Source organism: Hemiscyllium ocellatum, chromosome 16 (assembly GCF_020745735.1).
Source record: "Hemiscyllium ocellatum isolate sHemOce1 chromosome 16, sHemOce1.pat.X.cur, whole genome shotgun sequence".
NCBI classification, from domain to species: domain Eukaryota; kingdom Metazoa; phylum Chordata; class Chondrichthyes; order Orectolobiformes; family Hemiscylliidae; genus Hemiscyllium; species Hemiscyllium ocellatum.
This window is the reverse complement of record NC_083416.1, coordinates 14,708,106-14,728,384: the sequence shown is the minus strand read 5'-3', so window position 1 is coordinate 14,728,384 and position 20,279 is coordinate 14,708,106. Positions and strand designations below refer to the sequence as shown.

The 20,279-nt window shown below is 41.3% G+C and overlaps 1 protein-coding gene across 2 annotated transcripts in view; it reads right to left on the bottom strand.

The window, feature by feature from the left end:
* Positions 1–17,187, bottom strand: part of LOC132823343 (eukaryotic peptide chain release factor subunit 1) — a 67,002-nt gene extending 49,815 nt beyond the window's left edge. Inside the window, exon 1 of one of the 2 annotated variants that reach the window (XM_060837059.1) lies at positions 16,820–17,187. In XM_060837059.1, coding sequence (XP_060693042.1) covers positions 16,820–16,905 — 86 coding nt within the window. In that variant the 5' untranslated portion in view covers positions 16,906–17,187. The remainder of the gene's footprint in view (positions 1–16,819) is intronic. The other variant, XM_060837058.1, reaches the window with a different exon arrangement.
* Between the last annotated feature and the right edge of the window lie 3,092 nt (positions 17,188–20,279).

The window sequence follows — 20,279 nt, the reverse complement described above, 5'->3', positions numbered from 1 at the left end:
GTAAGTCTCCGTCTTGCAGGTAGCATGTAAGGAATTTACATTCCCATCCCTTGCCATTCAGAGCTATTTACAGGACCATTTCCTAGTTATTCAGAGTAAAAGAATATCATCATCATCCCCTGTTCAGAAATCAATAAGAACATTGCAATTAAAATTCTGACTAATCCCTGCAGTTAAAAAGCGATTCACAACAGATTTGACCATTAAGAAACGATTGATGTTATATTGTTTCTGGAAATGATGTGATCACGACATTGTGTCCTGAGTGGCATGTGACTGTGGAGGATATCTGGGGATTGCCTTGTGGCCATTACTGACTGTGATGTAAAAATTTTGTATGAAAGGACTACTCCTTTGTTCAGAGAGATCCCTTAACATGGCTTTGCAAGCATTGTGAAGAGTGTTGAGTTAAGAGTTACACCACAGCTTATACTTGCTTAATAAATTTTGAAGGTTTACAAGTTGGCATATTGCAGTTGCATCAAGTGTGCAAGAATCTCAAGAAAAAAAGAACCTAACACTGGGACCCAGTGGTGATGGTTTGGATGCTTGTCAACCTTTTATTATTTGGAGGGAATTTTCACTCATCATGTACTAGGTGTCATTCAAGAAAAATGACAAGCTATTCATAGTGAAAGGCAGGGCACATGCAACACCATGTGCCCTGAGGGCTACTCCATGACATTCAATGGCTAATTTTTCAATCTCACTATTTCATTGCCTGTGCGATGCAATCACACAGCAATATAATATCTAGTACGTTAACATTTGGCATTTAGATTCTGAGAATCACATTTAGGAAGATTCATCAGTATCTTCAATAATTATCAGCAATTTTTCAAAGCCACAAAACACAGGAAATTATTGATTCCCTGGGCACCATAGTAATTAAATTGGCACAAGACAACTGGCTTAAGTTAACATCAAAAGCATTATTTTTTCAAAGTAATGACAAAAAAAACAGCACTCAAAACACATTTTCTAGATTGGTAAGGTCATAGCTAACACATTGCCATCACATTTACAAAGCGAGATTTCACTATTCTTTTTATTTGCCTCAGACTGACATTTAACAACTTACACAAGCATTAATTACAATTGCATCCACTGCATTTTTCCCCAAACAGTTAAACTGGACACACCATATTAATTAGCAATTAATTAATTAATTGAGAGATTTCAAGTTTCCTTTGACCCTAGTTATCTGACTGTGGTTTCATTAGTAGGTTGAAACTTTTGTCTTTGTAGTTTCCCCTTCGTTTCTGTTTGCAGCATTTCAATCTTTCTTGCCTCTTCTCCCCTCTTCCACGATCCTTAAAGCTCCAACCACACCTGACAGCTGTGTTCGTTCGTGTACACACACACACACACACACACACACACAGACATTTTTATTGTCCCAAGCCTTGTCTCTCTAGATTCAATAGGCAGATGGCCATGGCCCCAAAGACCTATTCTAGTCTTGTCAAATCAGCAGTCATCCCTCTTGGACCTAATCCCCTTCCCAGAAAATTAGCTGCCATTTCCGCCACCTCCAATAGGATGTCAATATAAGACATATATTCCATTCTTCTCCCTTGTCAGCATTCCAAAGGAACAGTTCCCTCCAGGATAGCTTGGACCACTCCTCTTCCAATGCCAACACCTTTCCACATCCACCCGGCACCTTCCCATATAATCATAGAAGGTGTAATACCTGCCCTTTTATTTCCTCCCTTAATATTCAAGGCTCCAGACGCAGCTTTCAGGTGAAACAGCACTTTACTTGCATTTGCTGCTAACAATGTGGTCTACTGTGTTGGGGAGATGAAACACAGAATGGGTGACCACTTTGCAGAACACCTATGTTCTTCCTACAAAAACGATTCCCAGATTCCTGCTGCCTGCCACTTCAACAATACTTAATACCCTGGCTAATATCTCAGTCTCAGCCCTGCTACAGTGAAGCTCGGGGTTGCCTGGTCCCCAGTTCTACTTCATTCTCCAGCCTGCTCAACGTTCCAATTAGAAATGTTTTAGCTTCCTGTCAGGCATTAAGGAATGCAAGCTGCAACAACTCAGAGGTTACCCCAGGCCCCTCTGGAACCTTCCTTCCTGGTCTCCATCTCTTCTCCAATTCCTAAAGAGTTAGGATTTTACTATCCTTTCTGCTCTCTGATGCTGAATGTTCTGTAATCAGCAAAAGACCTAGTTTTATCCTCCAGCACCTCAACGGATTTTGGGCACAAAATGATGTTGAACTCTTCCATCACATCCACCTCCACACCCATTTCTTTGGACTAAAATCCTACCTCCAACCCACAGACCCTTTCACTCACCCGAACACACTCCCTGCACCTGATATCTTCCAAATGGCTTTTCAATGTGCACTTGACGTGTTAACTGAGAAGTGTCGATGCAACATCAGCTGCCTTAATTTCTCTGCTACCCTTACCTATTCAACCTCCCCTGCCCTGTGACCTCCATGCTCTCAGATCCAACTTTATAAACATGTCAACAAGGACGGCACTCTTGTCTAGCATCCTAATCTCTACATTGTAGAGGATGAGTCCCATCTCTTGGACACCTATCTCCCCTTGGATCATGGTCTCACCATTGACTATCAGGCTATTTTTGTGTCTACAATGGCAAGTAATTAATGTTATCTGTAACCTGCCCTCCACCTCCCCCCAAACTCTAAACTCAGTGCTCCAAACCCAAACAGCCCGCTTCTACCTATTTCCCCAAAATCTATAAATAGAATTGCCTGGTCAGTCCCATTGTTTCTCCCTGCTCCTGCAGCAAGGAACTTGATTCTTTCTACCCTGATTGATACTTCTAACCCTCTATCCAGTCCCTTCCCACTTACATCTGCTATTCATCGGATGCTTTATATCAGTTTCATTATTTCCAATTTTAGGCACCAGCTGCCTTTTCTTCACTGTGAACATGCAATTCCTTTACACATCCAATCACCACCATATGGTCTTGGGGGTACTTTGCTTCTTTCTGCTAAGAAGGCCTGAACCATACCCAGCCACCCACACCTTCCTCTGCTCAGCCAAACTCATCCTCATTTTTAACCACTTCTCCTTTAATTCCTCTCACTTTCTTCAGATCCAAGTGTGGCCGTGCCTATCCGCTTGGGCCTGAGTTATGCCCCTTTGTATGGCGGAACAGATGGGCCCTCCCTGCAACTTTCTTCAGTACGTCAATGAAATCACTGGTGCTGCTTCACGTTCTCATTTGGAAATGGAAAGTTTTATCCATTTTGCTTCCAATTTCCACTCTCCTCTCACTTTCACCTGGTTCTCCTTGCCCTTCCTTAACATCTGTTTCCATTTCTGGGGAAAGGCTAGCCATCAGCAACCATTACAAGCCCAGTAACTTCCACAGTTGTTGTCTTGATTACGTCTTTACACTTTGCTTCCATAAAGACTCCATACTATTCTCCCAGTTCCTCCGTCTGTCACATCTATTCTGATGCTGCCACCTCCCACAGGTGACCTCAGAAATGTCTATGTTTTCCTCAAACTCGAGCTCACCACTATCAGAGACGACAGCGCCCTTGGCTGTACTATCATGATGCCAGTCTCCAGTCAATTTGACTCAGTTTATATGATTTCATGAAACTACAGAAAACATTGGATCTCACAAAGGATATAGGACCTGACAATAATCTGGTGATAGAAGACTTGTGATTACAGCATCCCTATCCAAGCACTTCAAGTTCAGCTCCAACATTCAACATCTACACAGCTGCACGATAAGTTGCCCAGGTATATCTTTTCCACTAGAAAAAAAAACAAACCTAGCCAGTGACTGCATTATCAGTACACTCTAGATCATCAAAATGATACAAAGTGTTATCACAGTCGCACGATGCAACAATAACTTGTTCATTCAGCCTTTTGGGATTCCCCAGGGATTCAATCCAATGTCTTACCTCAATACAGCCTTGCTTCAAACATGGATAAAAGAGCAGAACTCCAGACAGGAGGAGAAAGTGAATGCCATGGACATCAGGGCAACATTGACTGAATGTGGCATCAAGAAACCCAAGTAAAACTAAAGCCAATGGGAACTGGGGAAAAGCTGTCCTCTGATTTGAGAATACATACCTAACATGGGGAAAGATGGGTGCAGTTGCTGAAGGTCAAACATCTCAGTTCCGTAATATCACAGCAAGAGCTCCTCAGGCTAGTATCCGAGGGCGAAACACCTTCAGGTGCTTCATCTATAATCTTCCCTCCATTTGAAGATCAAAAGTATGGTTGTTCACTGTCAAGTGCACTATGTTCAGCATTATTCTCACACAGATATTGAAACAATTCATAGCTTTAAGCAGCAACACATGGACAACATCCAAGCTTGGTCTGAACAGCAGCAAGTAACGATGACTATCTGTAACAAGAGAATCAAACCATCTTCGTTTGACATTTAATCGCATTTCCATGAATCTCCCCCAACAACATCATGAAGCTACCACTAAGGCTCAAATCAGGCAGGAGTGTATTAGAGTGGTCTCCACCTGCCTTGATCAATGCAGGTCCAATAAAGTTGCTCAACAACCCATTTGATTTACACTCTGCCCACCACTGACACACAGTAGCAGCAGCATGTACCATCTACACGATTGCAGTGCAGCAGTTCCAGGGTCCTTCAACAGAACTCTCCAAGTCCACAGTTTCTACCACCTAGACAGACAAGGGAAGTAGACTCATGAGAACAATTCCTGATGAAGGGCTTTTGCCCGAAACGTCAATTTTCTTGCTCCTCAGATGCTGCCTGACCTGCTGAACTTTTCCAGCACCGCTCTAATCTAGACTCATGGGAACAATACCATCTTCAAGTTCCCCTCCTGAACCAACCACAATTTACACTTAGAAATATGGCATTTTTCAATCATGATGGGTTGGTCAATCAAAATCCTCAAACTTTTGCTTAACAGTTTTTGTGTGTACGCTCAAGCTGGGAATTGGTTTGCAAACATTTCCTCCACTTTCTACGTGACATCGCCAGTGCTGCAAACCCACCAGTGACACACTGCTGTTCTGTGTTGGTTGGAATTTTATTTGGTTTGTTCACACTGCTCCTGGTTGCCGGTTCCTATCCGTAATATACCAAACACTGCAATGAATAGCCAGAAGCAGCAGAATGAAACCAAATAAATTCCTTTCAATACAGTGCAGCAGTGCTTCACAACACTGAGGATGTCACATAGAAAGGGGACAAAACATTTACAAACATACCCACAACATCTGCAACCGGCACCCGAGCGACAAATCTTAACACAATCCTTTCTGAACAGCACGTTGGGTCTACTTGCATAACAAACTGCAGCTCAGCGTAACCTTCACAGTGGTAATTAGGGAAGGACAATAAATGCTGGCCTAGCCAATGTTTAAATCTCTGAACAAATAAATTGAAAATTAAGAGGAATATTTTTAAATGACTAAGAAGCATAGCTGTTCAGAGGAATTCAGGTGCATCTGTGCACAAATCACAGCAAGTTAATGTACAGCTATAGCTGTACATAAAATGTTGGCCTTGACTTGCAGTTTAGGAAGAAGCAATAGGACCTCAGGAAGATCTCACTGAATTGAGTATTGTGTAAAGTTTTAATATCCTGACACAAAAAGGTACATCTACACCTTGGAAAGAGTGTATGAAGATTTAAATTGATTGCTCAGGTGAGACACAGAGCTAGCCATGGAATAGGTTGAGTAGAATCAACCTGTACATTATGCACTTTACAGAAATAAAAAGTTATATCATTGAAACAAAGTTGTTAAGGTCTTGACAAGATTGACGATGCTAGCCTCTTCAGTCAATGGACTGAGAGGAGAAACATCTTCACTCGGAAGTTGTAGGTCTTTGAAAATCTCTACATAAAAAGCTGTGGATAAATTCAATGAACACATTTAAGACTGAAATTGACAGAGGAATATGAAAATCAATCTGGAAAGTGATGCCCATGTAGAAGCTCAACAATGAATTAATTGAATGGGGAGAGGCTTAATAGGCGTTGTGGCCTACATTTTTCCTATTTACATTTTTATGAACATAAATGAAGCAAAAAGTAATTTAAAATATGAAATCAAGCAACATTAAGCTTCAAGACTGCAGTGGGGTGAGATCAAATCATATCCAAGCAATTCAGTACAGTCCTGGGATTATAGGAAATAGAAATAAAAGACATATGTTGTTAATACTTGTTCATGCCACTAGAAGGAATAAACAAACTGCAGCCAAGTGGGATGGTTCAGAAACCTGAGGATGTAGAGGTCTTAATTCAAGGATCAGAAATTTTATGTTGGAAGTAAGCATACAAAAGTATGAGGCTGTAACACAAGATTCAATTTTTCTTCATTACATACAACCCTGGACACATTCTAAGGGTAATCCAGCACATTAGACATTACTCAATACTCAAAGCACACACCAGGTTCTATTCAAGTGTGTACACCAGGATCTCAAACCATGCTAATATACGTATGTATCATAGACATCCTACGAGTGCTGACATCCAGATTTACATATTTTTGGCAAAATGATGGACAGTTTTGAAAAGTACACAGTGTCGCTTGTCACTGAATGTATTTCCATCTTCTGCACGATGTCAGTGTCTACTAACTGCTTTATGAAATGAATCAATCTTTGTAGCAGGTATCTGGAGTCCAAAGTATGGACTTTGTTGCATTTTTAGAATGATTGCAATCTTTCAGCCAAATCAAGTTACTGCTAATCTGACTTCACTGCTCAAAGTGCATCTACATTGAGGATTGGAAACATGGATACTTATAGCTTGAAAAAAAGAACAAGTAGATTAAGTTGTAGACTTATAATTCAGCTTCACCACCTTATAGCATGTACACTACACCATTAGACTTTAAAGTCCCATGAAATGAAGTCAAAAGGATTAGATGACATGGAACCTGCTGCTGGCAAGATATTCAGCCAAGAGTGGAATACCACCTGTGTGTATTATACAAACCACAGGCTCTAAAGTGTGTTATTCTTGATGTTTATATGACACCTTTCATGTCCTCAAATCATATCAAAGTGCACAGAGCCAAGGATTTGTTCCTGAATTCCAGTCAGCATATAAATTGAAAGTGTAGACTGCAGATGCTGGAGATCAGAGCTGAAAATGCTCTGAAGAAGGGCTTATGCCCGAAACGTCGATTCTCCTGCTCTTTGGATGCTGCCTGACCTGCTGCGCTTTTCCAGCAACACATTTTCAGCATATAAAGTGAAGCCAATAATCAAAATACAGCTTAAATCCACACACATGCAAATGATAATAACTAATTCAACATGGTATTGCATAGCTTAGTACTTTTTGGGCACGTTGAAGGAAGATACATTTTGGCCAAGACCAGTTGTTACTTTTCATTACAACATAATGGGTTTTTCACATTTCCAGAGTCAGACTAGCCATGCCTTGATTTAATATCTAAATCACACAAGATGGTAACTTCAACCACTCTCTCAAATCTGCAACGAAGAATCAGCCTGAATTGCACACACTCATCCTCAAGAGGGGTTTAGGCTCATGAGCTTCTGATCTAGGGCATGCACACTGCCAAGTGAGGAAGCCAACATGTCAAGGCTGTAGCAAATGAAAAATGAAGAATTAATGTTTGCTTATTCTCTGAAGAATTCACTCTGTGAAAATGGAAATGAAGCACAGATAGAGATTTTCAAAATGTTACTTTTAAAAGTTACTTCAGAATGTTATTTAAATGAGCAAGGATATCAGCAAACCTTTGCACTCAGACAAACAGACCATCAAATACTAATCACATTCATCATGGCCCTCAAGGCAGGATTCCATCACCTAATAGAAACTAACTAGGTGGAAGACAAGAATCTAAAATCCCAGCTCATCTACAACCAGGGAAGGGAGGCAAACTCGTTAAAAATGAAACTATACCTCTAATGATCATGCAGCTGGGAAGGGGAGACATACAACCTCTTGACAACAGCAGGACAGTGAACACATAGCACAATAAAGACAATGCCTTAAAAGAAACATGCCTCTTCAGAAAGGTTACAAGTGTGAAGATTTTAGGTTCCTCACTGAATTATAAACAATATAGGCACTGCTGGCACAAAAAACATTTTCTGAAGTCCATTCTTGGGATAGTTTTTGGAGACAAATTAGATAAGCAGCAATTAATCTGAAGACTGTGACCAGACTGCATATCAAAAGAAATCTGTTAGCCAAAAGCAGATACTGTACAGAATAATAAAAGTTCAAAACCATATAAATGCACAGTAACCTATTTTCAGAAGTGGGTTGAACATGACAAAAGGATGATACTTAATGAACATCGCACCAAAAAGCACAGGAGACTCGGATTTATAGTTTGCATTGACTATATATTTGAAAAGTTGGCAGTTACTTCACTAGGAGTGAGTGAAGAGGTGGTTCTTCTGCTTTTACCCAATACTGCATTTTTAATTATTCCGCATAATTAAATTTGATAATGAACTTTAGGGAAAAAAAACATTTGTTCCGAATACATTGAAACAAATCCTCTCTAAAGTTGATGAAGCAAAACAAATAGACATTCATCAAGGGGTTACAATGGCACCCCGAGAAGAACACAGCTGTGATAATTGCAATTCCAAAAAGGACAGCTCCCCTCCTCATTTTGTAAAAGCCCTACCGTCACAACAGTTTACTCCACCCATGTTGCCATAACTTTGTATCATGCTCAAGCATCACAAGTACTCTCTGAAATACCATTCTGATTTAAGTCATGAAAACTGGCAAAATACATCACTAAAAGTGGGAGCTGTTCAAAAATGACATAGCAAGAGTCTAGAGACAATATGTTCTTGTTAATGTAATGGACAATATTGGTAGGTGTTGGGAATGCTCAATTACTAGAAACACTCAGGTTCAGGTCAAGAAAAAGGAGGCAAATATCAGGTATAGGCAGCTGGGATCAAATAAATCCCAAAAAGAACAGTAGGACTATACTCAAGAGGAAAGTCAGGACATCAAAAAAATACATTAAGGACAAAAAGAGTAACTAGGGAGAGAATATGGCCCCTCAAAGATCAAAAAGGTCACTTATGCAGAAACCACAGGAGACTGGTGAGACATTAAACAAGCATTTTGCATACTGAAGAGGATATGCAAACAGGAGAAATGAACAGTAATAGCTTGAAAAGTATCCATATTACAGAGGTGGTGGTGCTTGACACCTTAAAATGCATGAGTGAATAAATCCCTGGGACCTGACTGTTTCTAGAATACTGGGTCCAGTACTGGTCGCCCAGTTACAGAAAGGATATTATTAAGCTGGAGCGGGCTCAGAGAGATTTACCAGGATGTCGCCAGGTATGGAAGGTTTGAGTTATAAAGAAGGGCTGGGACGTTTTTTCACGAGGGCATAGAAGGTTGAGAAGTGCCCTGATAGAAGTTTCTAAAATAAGGAAAGTTATAGGGTTGTCTTTTCCCTAGGATGGTGGATTTCAAAGCTAGGTGAGGAGAGAGATTTAGAAAAGATATCAGGGGCAAATTTTTCACACTGGGTGGATCACATGTGGAATGAACTTCCTGAGGAAGTGGTGGATATGGGTACAATTACAACTTTTAAAGACATTTGGCTAAGTACAGGACTAGAAATGGTTTGGATAGATATAGGCCAGCAGCAGGCAGGAGGGACTAGTTTAGTTTGGGATGATGTTCTGCATGGACTGGTCATGTTGTATGAATCTATGATGTGTATCCCAGAACTTTGTGAGAAGATATGTTGCCAAGATATTTGTATCATCAATAGCTGTTGGGTGAGGTGCCAGAAGACTGGAGATTGGCCAACATGGCCATTATTTAAGAAAAGTCTGAAGGAAAAGCCAAGGAACTATAGACTGTGAGCCTAATGTCAGTGACTGCTAAGTTGTTGGACGGGATTCTGAGGGACAGGATTTATACATAATTGGAAAGGACTGATTAGGGATAGTCAACATGGCTTTGTGCGTGGGCAATCGTGTCACATTAACATGATTAAGTTTTTTGACAAAGTAATAAAGAAGACTGATGAAGGCAGAGCAGTGGGCATTTCTATGTGGACTTCAACAAGGCATTTTTGACAAAGTTCTGCATAGTACGCTGGTTAACAAGGTTAGATCACATGGAGTATAGGGACAACTAGCCATTTGGATATAAAATTGATTCGAAAGAAGGTGACAGAGGGTGGTGTTGAAGGGCTGCTTTTTGGATTGGAGGCCTGTGACTAGTGATATGCCACAAGAATCGGTGCTGGTGCACTGCCTTTTGACATTTGTACAAATGATTTGCATGTGAATATAACAGGTACGCTAAGGTTGCAGATGACACCAAAATAGTTTGTGCAGTGGACAGCCAAGAAGGTTACGTCAGGGTACAACAATCAGATGGACCGAAGAGTGGCAGATAGAGTTAAATTTAGATAAACATGAGGTGCTGCATTTTGGTAATCAAGAGCAGGACAGGACTTATACACTCAATAGTAAAGTCCTGGGGAGTGCTACCAAGCAGAGACGTTGGGGTGCAGGTTCATCGCTCCCCGAAGGTGGAGTCACAAGTAGTCATGGTAATGAAGATGTTCAGTATGCTTGTCTTTATTGATGAGGACACTGAGTATAGGAGTTGGGAGGTCATGTTGCAGCTGTACAGGACATTGGTTAGGCCACTTTTGAAATACTGTATTCAATTCGGGTCTCCCTGCTATAGGAAAGATGCTGCGAAACGTGAAAAAGTGCAAAAAAGATTTACAAAGTAGTTTCCAGGGTTGGAGAGTTTGAGCTACGGGGAGGCTGAATATGCTGGGGCTATTTTCCCTGGAGTGTTCGAGGTTGAGGGGTGACTACATAGAGGTTCATAAAATTATGAGGGGCATAGATCGGGTGAACAGCTAAGGGTTGTTCCCTCGGGGTAGGGGTGTCAAAACTAAAGGGTATAGGTTTAATATGAGAAGAGAAAGATTTAAAAAGAAACCTTAGGGGCAACATTTTGCACTCAGAGGGTGATGCATATATGGAATGATCTGCCAGAAGAAGTGTTGAAGGCTGGTACAACATTTAAAAAGCATCTGGATGAGTATATGAGGGATATAGGTCAAATGGTGGAAAGATGGGACTAGATTTATTTAGGACTAGATTAACTTAGGACATCTGGTTGGATCAAAGGGTGCGTTTCCATGCTGTATGTCTCTATGATTCTAAATCATATAATTTACCAGGAAAGCATGTTACAGAACAATCTCGATTATCCGGACGAAACAGGCAGGGAGTATTTTGTTTGGATAACTGATCGTTCGGATAAGATTTTTACAGGACCTTGAGCTCTCGTTCAGATGATACGAAGTTTGGATAACCGAGGTTGTTCTCTATATGTGAAACAGCTACTGGTGAGGTTTAATGCAGAGGGGAGTATTAGACCTTATAAATGATGTTCATATCAAGTGAGACAAAAAAGTTCAGACTGTAGTGTTGCACTGCATTAGAGAACAACAGAAAGTAGGAGAAGAAACATGACAATACCAGCAAGTTTCTGAGGGTAAATGAGCAGGCTACCATTCAACAATGGAATTATCAACTACCACTAACAAAACAAACTAGGTGCAGGTAAGGGTGATCCTGGAGGCCAATAATGAAGCAGAGGACAGCTCTCATCAAGGGATGATCACAAACTGCAGTGAGTGAAAAGACCACACACAATGACTGACAGGGCATTGGAATCATAAATGACTTTATCTGAGCACATTGCTGTCAAATAAAGCATTCATTACATTCTCAGCTTCACCCATAGCTCAGGAGCAAGTGTACAGAAATCTACAGCAAAGGTAGCTCGAGGCATGCGCACAATCCATGACAACATTATGCTTTGAATTCTTGTGTCAAAGATCTAAAATGCCCACAATTTGATGAAATTTCTTGCAGCCAATTCAAACACATCCTCTGCAGTGATGAGAATATTTCAGAGACCTTGCTGGAACTGCAGTAAACAACACTCTACGTACCAGTCACATGGCTGCTCACACCGCCTGGACAACAGAAAGAAACTAACCCGATGATATCAGCCACAATTCCAATTTCGAATTTCAGCAAGCCTCAGCTAAACCTGCAAAATGCATACCTTCACATCTGTAAATGAGATATAGTGAAACAGCAAATTAAGGAGTACCTCAGGAACTCCAAATACCCACAACAGAATCTCAAATCACCACACAATTAAGTTAAACAATGCAGAGCAACATCTATATTCATTTGCCTCATACAAAGCACTCCATCCGTGCCATGCTGCCAGTAAACAAGAACACTTCCTACCAGAGAAAGAATTAGCATCTTATAAAGAGTCCTTTGTGATGTCCAAAAACACAATACAGAAGCGTAAGCATTTTATTTTCTTGTGAAATGAAATTACAGTTCGTCTCAAGAAAATATAGCACCCAAACTACAGGTACTCAGGTCCCAAGAGAAGCAATGAAATTAATGACTGAATAAATGATTTTGCTTGAAGGATAAACACTGGCCAGGATACTCGAACAAGCCTGCCTTCTAACCGTGCCATGAGATCTATTACATCCACCAGAGGGGGTAATCAAGACCTCTGCTTAACATCTCATCAGCAAATGGGCACTTCTAACAACATGGCCAGATCAGAGACTGGGATTAGGAACTTGTGATCTTAAGAGTTGAGTACGGTACTTACAACTGAACCAGAACTAACATCTTCAAGGGAGGTGATGACAGGCAGAAGACAAGAAAGGCTCGAAGAATACATATATTTCCCTTCTCTTGTCTGATGTCATCACAGAGACTGAGGAGAGTTACCACTAGAGAATCCAAGAAGAAAGTTCACCTATACAATTAGCAGGGCAGGGAGTCAGGAAAAGAATCAACAATCCTGAATTTCACTCCTAACAACTTAACATGTGTGAATATCAGCAGGAGAATAACTATACTTGACTGCAATGTTGCTATGTCTAAATAACCTACTGTCATTAATTAACCAGACTTACACAAGCTTGATGTGATAATTCTAGGTTTTATAAAATTCTAAACAAAAAGAACATGGCAATTCAGCTCCTCTCTCTGCTAAGGCATTCAACAAGAGCAGGACTGTTTTGCTGCTTTCCTTAACTCTCAACTATCTTGGAGATCAAAGTCTGTTTAACTCTGCCTTCAGTATATTCAATAATCCAATCTCCATTGCTCTCTGGCACAGAGATCGAAAGATTAACGTCCCTCAGAGAAAAGAAATATCTCATCTGCCTTTAAAAAAACCTTATTGTTAAACTGTGTCACCTAGATCTACATTCTCATACGAGGGAAAATACTCTCCTGGTATCTACTGTCAAGCCTCTCGTGAATTTCTTTTTATTTTCAACCACATCAACTCTCATTCTTCGAAACTGCAATGATTATGGCCCAACCTGCACAACCTTTCCTTCTAAGGCAATCCAGGCTAATTCCAGGAAAATTCTCCAAACTACCTTCACTGCAAGTAAATCCCTCCTTAAAATAAGGAGACCAAAACTGTATGTGATACTCTGGTACTCTTGATTGAATCTGCCTTCACCACACCTGAATTGAACCGCTCACTGTATCAAAAGATTTTTCACTCATCTGTCACCTTTACTCCTTTTGCCAAGTACTTGAAATCCATGACAAACACAGAAATTACGGGAGAAATTTAGTAGGTTTGACTGCATCTGTGGGGAGAAAAAAAGTTAACATTTTGAGTATCGTGTTCTGAGTTCTGATGAAGAGTCACTAGACTCAAAACGTTATCTCTGCTTTCGCTCCATAAATGCTGCCAAATTGTTGAGTTTTGCCAACAATTTCTGGTTTTGTTTCAGATCTCCGGCGTCTGTAGTTCTTGGTTTTGTTTTGCTTGAAATCCATGATCTCGTTCTTGATCCTTTCACAACTAGAAACAGCTTCTCTTTATCTATTCTGTCCACACTCTATTTTGAATACTTCTACCTATCGGCTTCTACTAAATAACTTTCAGCCTCCCCCCTCCAAGAAAAACAGTCCTAACTTCAACAAAGTCTATATACCACAGATACCAGATATCTGATAAAAAGTACAGGAGAAATAGGTGTGGCAGCATCTGGGCAGACAGAAACAGAGTGAAAGTTTCAAGTTGAGTCAATGCATCACATTGAACTCAAAATATTAACTCTGTTTTCTTAACTTCTCCAATCTAATTTTCATTCCTAAAGCTCCTCATCTTGGAACCATTTTAGCAATTTATTTTGCATTGTTTCCAATAAAGGTCATCATTCCATTTAATTTCTAATTACATGCTGTATTTACATGCTAATGCTTTGAGAATACACATACTCTTTCATTTCACAGAATTCTGCAGTTTTCTCTATTTGGATAAAATTACTTTTCCAGTCTTCCCCTTACCTTATCCAACTCATTCCACATTATGAACGTCTGTATAAAGTAATAAATTTATTCTCAAGTTCTGTATCCCCTACTCTGACTATTTTATCCTGAATTAAGTGTTTGATATTTACTCTTTTATACCAATCTATGACAAAGAGATTCTTCTGAGATCTGAAGGAAAATTGAGATGGGAATCTTTGACGCTGATCAGTCCAGAGACATTTCATGTCTAACCGTCCCCCTCAAATCTATCAAAACAGATTAGTTTTCGTGGATTTTTCAGGACACATCTGAAGTTTCACCATCTCCTGCATCGTGCTGACTAAAATAGGGAGCAGCATTTGATTTTAGTTTAACCTGATCACGACACAGTTTAAATATTACTTGCTCCAGGTTGTACTTTGATGTTTTGGGTATACACTATAGTGTTCCACTTGCTTTATTGATGGTTAGTTCACAGTAATTGGACACAGCAACGGTTAACTCCACAAGGACACTCTACATCTATTAACAAATAGAAGAGAACAGCTCAGAAAAGCTTTGCAGCAGGAAATTAAGAAACCACAAGAAAGAAAACCTATATCACTTGGATCAACGTATTTTTCATTTTTAAAAAATCCTGTATTTTTAGTATTTAGAAAAACTCATGAGATTTGTCATCCCAAACAAATGACTAATCCTTTCAAGCATGGAGTTAACTCTCTGGGAGCACTGCAAGAATACATAAATGCAAGGGCACCCAGTTCAATTCCTAACCCCAGTTAAACAACCTGAGTTGCTGTAGGCAGGAAGACAAGCCAAACACAGTTCTGGCACCACAAGGAAATGCATGCATGAAGATGGCAGCCAACAAGAGTAAAAGACAAAATCATGTTTGTCTCACCAGAGACCATAGGACTGCACTCTCATTTGACAGAGATCAATGGTGGTAGTTTAAACTGAGGGTCACCAAGCCTCAGGCAAGAGGAGAGGTTGAGAAGCAGACTTCATGGGAACCTCAGTTTGGAAACTGAACTCATACTGTTGACATCATTCTGTATTGCTGTCCAGCTAACAGAGCCAACCCACCCCTATTTCCCCAACAAGAGTACAATGGCAGTGATGCTCCGAATGACTGAATCACTACCAAACTAAGGACAAAACTTACTGTTGCTGTGTTAAATTTTACAGGAGAGTAATTTCTTCTTGCTCATGTCCATTGTAAATTAAAAAAAGGTTGTTGATGGTTAGTACATTAAGTAATTGTTACCATATCTAATGGAACGTCAAAATTCACTTTAGCCTAAAACCCGAATGTCCAGTTGAACTCTGCAAGGAAAATGACAATAATCTGATTAGAACAGATACAGAAGCGTTTGCATCAATTGTACTGAATCCTGAAAAGCAGACTTAGTGCAAGTATTTTCTTTTCTCTTTAGGGCACTTATGTTTACTCAATGTTTTGGTCCCCACTACCACTGCTTGCAATGAACTGGCAATTTGACATGGGCTTGAGCTCAGAACAGATTTTCACATCTTTATGTCTTACAATCTTGGATACAAAAGAATAAATAACAAGCAACAGCTTAATAAACAATATAAGCTCCTCCTGGATAACAATTATTAACTGAACTGCATTCTTTGCCATTAGACCTATTCCTGCTAATAATCAGAAGTCAAACCATTATTGTACACAAGATTAAAACAGAAGAGAGATAATCCCATGAAAAAGTGAAAACCCATCAGCATTCCATTACACCTGCACCACTCATGTCATGGCACAAATTGCAATGCACTTCATACCATTTCATAGGGTTGCCAGAACTGCCTTTAGGGCCAGCTGATCAGCAAGTGATCCTGATCATTTCCTTTGAAAGAAAATCAAGACTAAGACTGTCACCTTTTTCCATTTAAGGTGGATAATTAATTCAAGGTAACCTTCTCAATACAGTTTCAGAACTGTCCAAGCTACAATACTTAACGTTTTAATACAGGATTCCCTCCACTCGTTGCCATCAATATCCTGATTTCTGTCCTGACACTCCTGCTTGAATCTCACATGTGTGTGGATCTAAGTATGCATGTTTACACATATGCACAGACATTCTTGCCAGGGAAGACTTTTACACACTACACATGGGTTAAACAGTCTAAGACTTGAACTTTGCTCGAATTTTCGCACCACGGTACAGAGGGGGACGTAAACGAAGGCGTGATGTGTAGATATGAAAATGCAGAATATTAACTGGAATAGGGTCTGGAATTAAACGGAGGGAAGGTGGTGGCCCTTGTACCGTCCACTCATTCCAGCCTATTCTGATGTGAATGTGAAGGCCCCTCGCTGCCTGGTCCACACACTGAGGGAGGGGACTGAGGGAGTGGGCACTGAAGCGCCTTGGGGGGAGGGGAGTGGGGGGGGGGGGGGATTGAGGGAAGGGACAGATGAATGTTTGCTCACCCTCTGGCGGCCTCCAGGCTCTTGATGAGCTTCTTGATCTTCCAGATCTCCACGTTCCTGTCGGCTGCGGTCGGGTCGTCGGCCATTTTCTTCTCGTTGTGCTGCTGCTGCTGCTCGGCGGGCGAGGAAGGAGGAGGCAGAGACACACAGGCTGAGACAGAGAGAGGCGCGCACACGCTCGTCCCCGGGCGCGCTCACAGAGCACCGCGCGCCGTATATACACACACACACCGAGCCTTTCTCTCTCTCTTCCCCCCCCTACCACCGCCACCGGCTCCGTCCGCCCGCCGCCTGCTCACTCCCGCTGACGTCAGGGACCGGCTCGCATGGCCGCCAGCCCTCACATGGAGCACTTCCCAACAGCCGACCTCCCTGTCAACATCCGCGAACCCCATTGGAGCAACTGGCCACGGCGCCCTCGACTAACACCCTCCCCCATTGGTCACGTCTCGCCGCTCCCGACCAACCTTGCGAGGCGTCGCCGCGGAGCTTGTTGGGATTTGTAGTTCCTTCCCCCTATTTCCTCCTTCCTGGTTGCTGTGGCCCACAGTTTAAAACGCCATTGTTATGATTATTATCTCAAACCGCAATACTTTAATTTTTTTAAAGCATTACCTATTGTTTGAAGTGCCATGCCATCCAAAGGATTTTGCCTTACAGTTTATGGTTTACAGGGTGTTACAAATGATGTTTTTAATTGTTTAACTCCATAGGGGAAATAGTATCTTTATTCCCCTCCCCAAGGCAAACTGACCAAATATCTTAGCAAGCCAAATTCCTAGAGGGAATATATCCATCTCCAGACTCTTAAAGTCAGGGCTAAGTTGTGATTCAGGGTTGAGTTTGATGATCACAGCTGGTACTGGTAGGAAGATGATAATTGGTCTCATCTCCAGGTGTTCAGAAAGGAAAATAGGTCAGTATTCTGAAAGTTAGGACAATTACCATAATCGGAGAAAGTGAGGATTGCAGATCAGAGCTGAAAAATGTGTTACTGGAAAAGCACAGCAGGTCAGGCAGCATCCAAGGAACAGGAGAATCGACGTTTCAGGCATTAGCCCTTCTTCAGGAAGCCCTTCTTGAAGAAGGGCTTATGCCCGAAACGTCGATTCTCCTGCTCCTTGGATGCTGCCTGACCTGCTGTGCTTTTCCAGCAATTACCATAATGCCAAGAGTGGGCTACAGGTGTAAGTGACAGCAGTGCTCTGCTGTGCTCAACAGCAAGTGTGTGTGTGTATATATATATATATATATATATTCACCTTATTCATGAATGAGCTGAAAATGTGTTGCTGGAAAAGCGCAGCAGGTCAGGCAGCATCCAAGGAGCAGGAGAATCGACGTTTCGGGCATGAGCCCTTTTTCAGGAAGAAGGGCTCATGCCTGAAACGTTGATTCTCCTACTCCTTGGATGCTGCCTGACCTGCTACGCTTTTCCAGCAACACATTTTCAGCTCTGATCTCCAGCATCTGCAGTCCTCGCTTTCTCCTTACTCATGAATGACTTAAGGTCGTACAGACAGGAATGCAATCAAGATATTTGTGAGCAGGCCAACATTTAAAGCAGTGGAGAAGAAAGAAAATTGAAGATCGAAAATTTTATGAGGGTGAAGACTCAGCAAAGGCAACTCCCACCACCCAACCCTCTCTCCTAGCTAATCCCACACCCAATTGAAAAAGGGGCTGATGACTTGCAGAACAAAGATTGCTGATGATCCAGGGAACTTGTGTTTGGTCCGTGGCTTTGGATCATCACAAATCCTTCACTTACTCTGTTGGGTAGAAAAAATATTAAATAAGCACATATTTTGACTGCCTTCAAGGCAGTACTGAGGGAGTGCTATGTTCTCAGAAGTGCCATTCAAGATGTTTTTGAGATTTCCTGTCTGTCAGTGTGTTTTTCAAAGTATTTCATTGACTGCATTTCAGTATGTCTTGAGGTAATGGTAATAAATCTAAATCTAACTCCATGTGTAGCAATTTGTTTTGCTTTTGCTTCTCCACAAAAACCGTACATTATGCCAGGATATTATTTTTAAGATCCAAGAGCTGTGTATTTCCCATTTTTACGTCATCCTTTAAATTCTCCCACAGATAAGAAGGGCGGTGACATGATGCCCCATTTTGTCACCTACCATACATTTCCTGTGCCCTTGCATTCCCATATAAACACAACTTATTTAATGAAATCTGGCCTAATCTTTCTCCCACATTTGGCAAATATATTTTGTAATTTAAAATTTCAGTATGAAAAATAAACAATGTTTGTTAAACACACTTGCATTAAGAAGGGAGCAGATAGGTAGCCTTGGTTTTTATACCTCCCAAGGCTGAGCAACTTGCTGTCTCACACTAATTTGATCCATAGGGGACAAATAACTCATCAACTGAGAGTGTGCCAGAGGTTGAAAGGCAGTCCAGGGTGACCAACCCTCCATATGTGAAAGGATTGTCCTTTACTTTTGACTGTTTGTCCTGATCCCTTGAAGGCTCTTTGTTCTTTATTTCAAGGAGACACTACAGGAGATGAAGTCTGGGGCTGTCCTTGCCTTTGCCTTTTTTTTAATTTTAGCCCATTGTAGCCTTCAGCTCTATGGATGTTATGGCCAACACCACCACCCCACGCCTCCTCCCAAGCACCCTGTCCCTTCGTTTCTCTCCCAAAGAATACTGGCTGTTAGGATGAACAGCACTCCCATCACCTACCCCTGATTTCCATCTGTATGATTTATAGCATTCCTGTACTCCTAGCCACTGTCCCTATACAATTGTTGTTTAATCTGTCTGTACTTTGATAGGGTGGTCTTTTTCATCATTGCTCCTTTTGTATCATTCTCAACACGGTGGCACGGTGGCACAGTAGTTAGCACTGCTGCCTCACAGCGCCAGGGACCTGGGTTCAATTCTCGCCTCAGGTGACTGACTGTGTGGAGTTTGCATGTTCTCCCCGTGTCTGCGTGGGTTTCCTCCGGGTGCTCCGGTTTCCTCCCACAGTCACAAAGATGTGCGGGTCAGGTGAATTGGCCATGCTAAATTGCCCGTAGTGTTAGGTAAGGGGTATATGTAGGGGTATGGGTGGGTTGCGGGTCGGTGTGGACTTGTTGGGCCGAAGGGCCTGTTTCCACACTGTAAGTAATCTAATCTAAAAAAACTCCCCTGATGTTGACTGCTCCAAACAATTGTTAAGGAGAGAACAAAGTAATGAAAGAATTTTGGTTAAAATTAATTATTTGGAATTACATTCTATGTAAGCATCTGCCTCAGTGAGGGTAAATAGTCCTGGTAGTTACAAATACAAACAGACAATTCTGGAAACATTTAGCAGCTGGGCAGATGCTGCACAGGGGGAACCCCGGTCAATGATCTTTCCCAAAAATGGTTGAAGTTAGGAATGTAACAGGTATCAATGATGTGCATGGAGTAGGAATATGGGGAAGTGCGGGGAACAAACAATATTTCA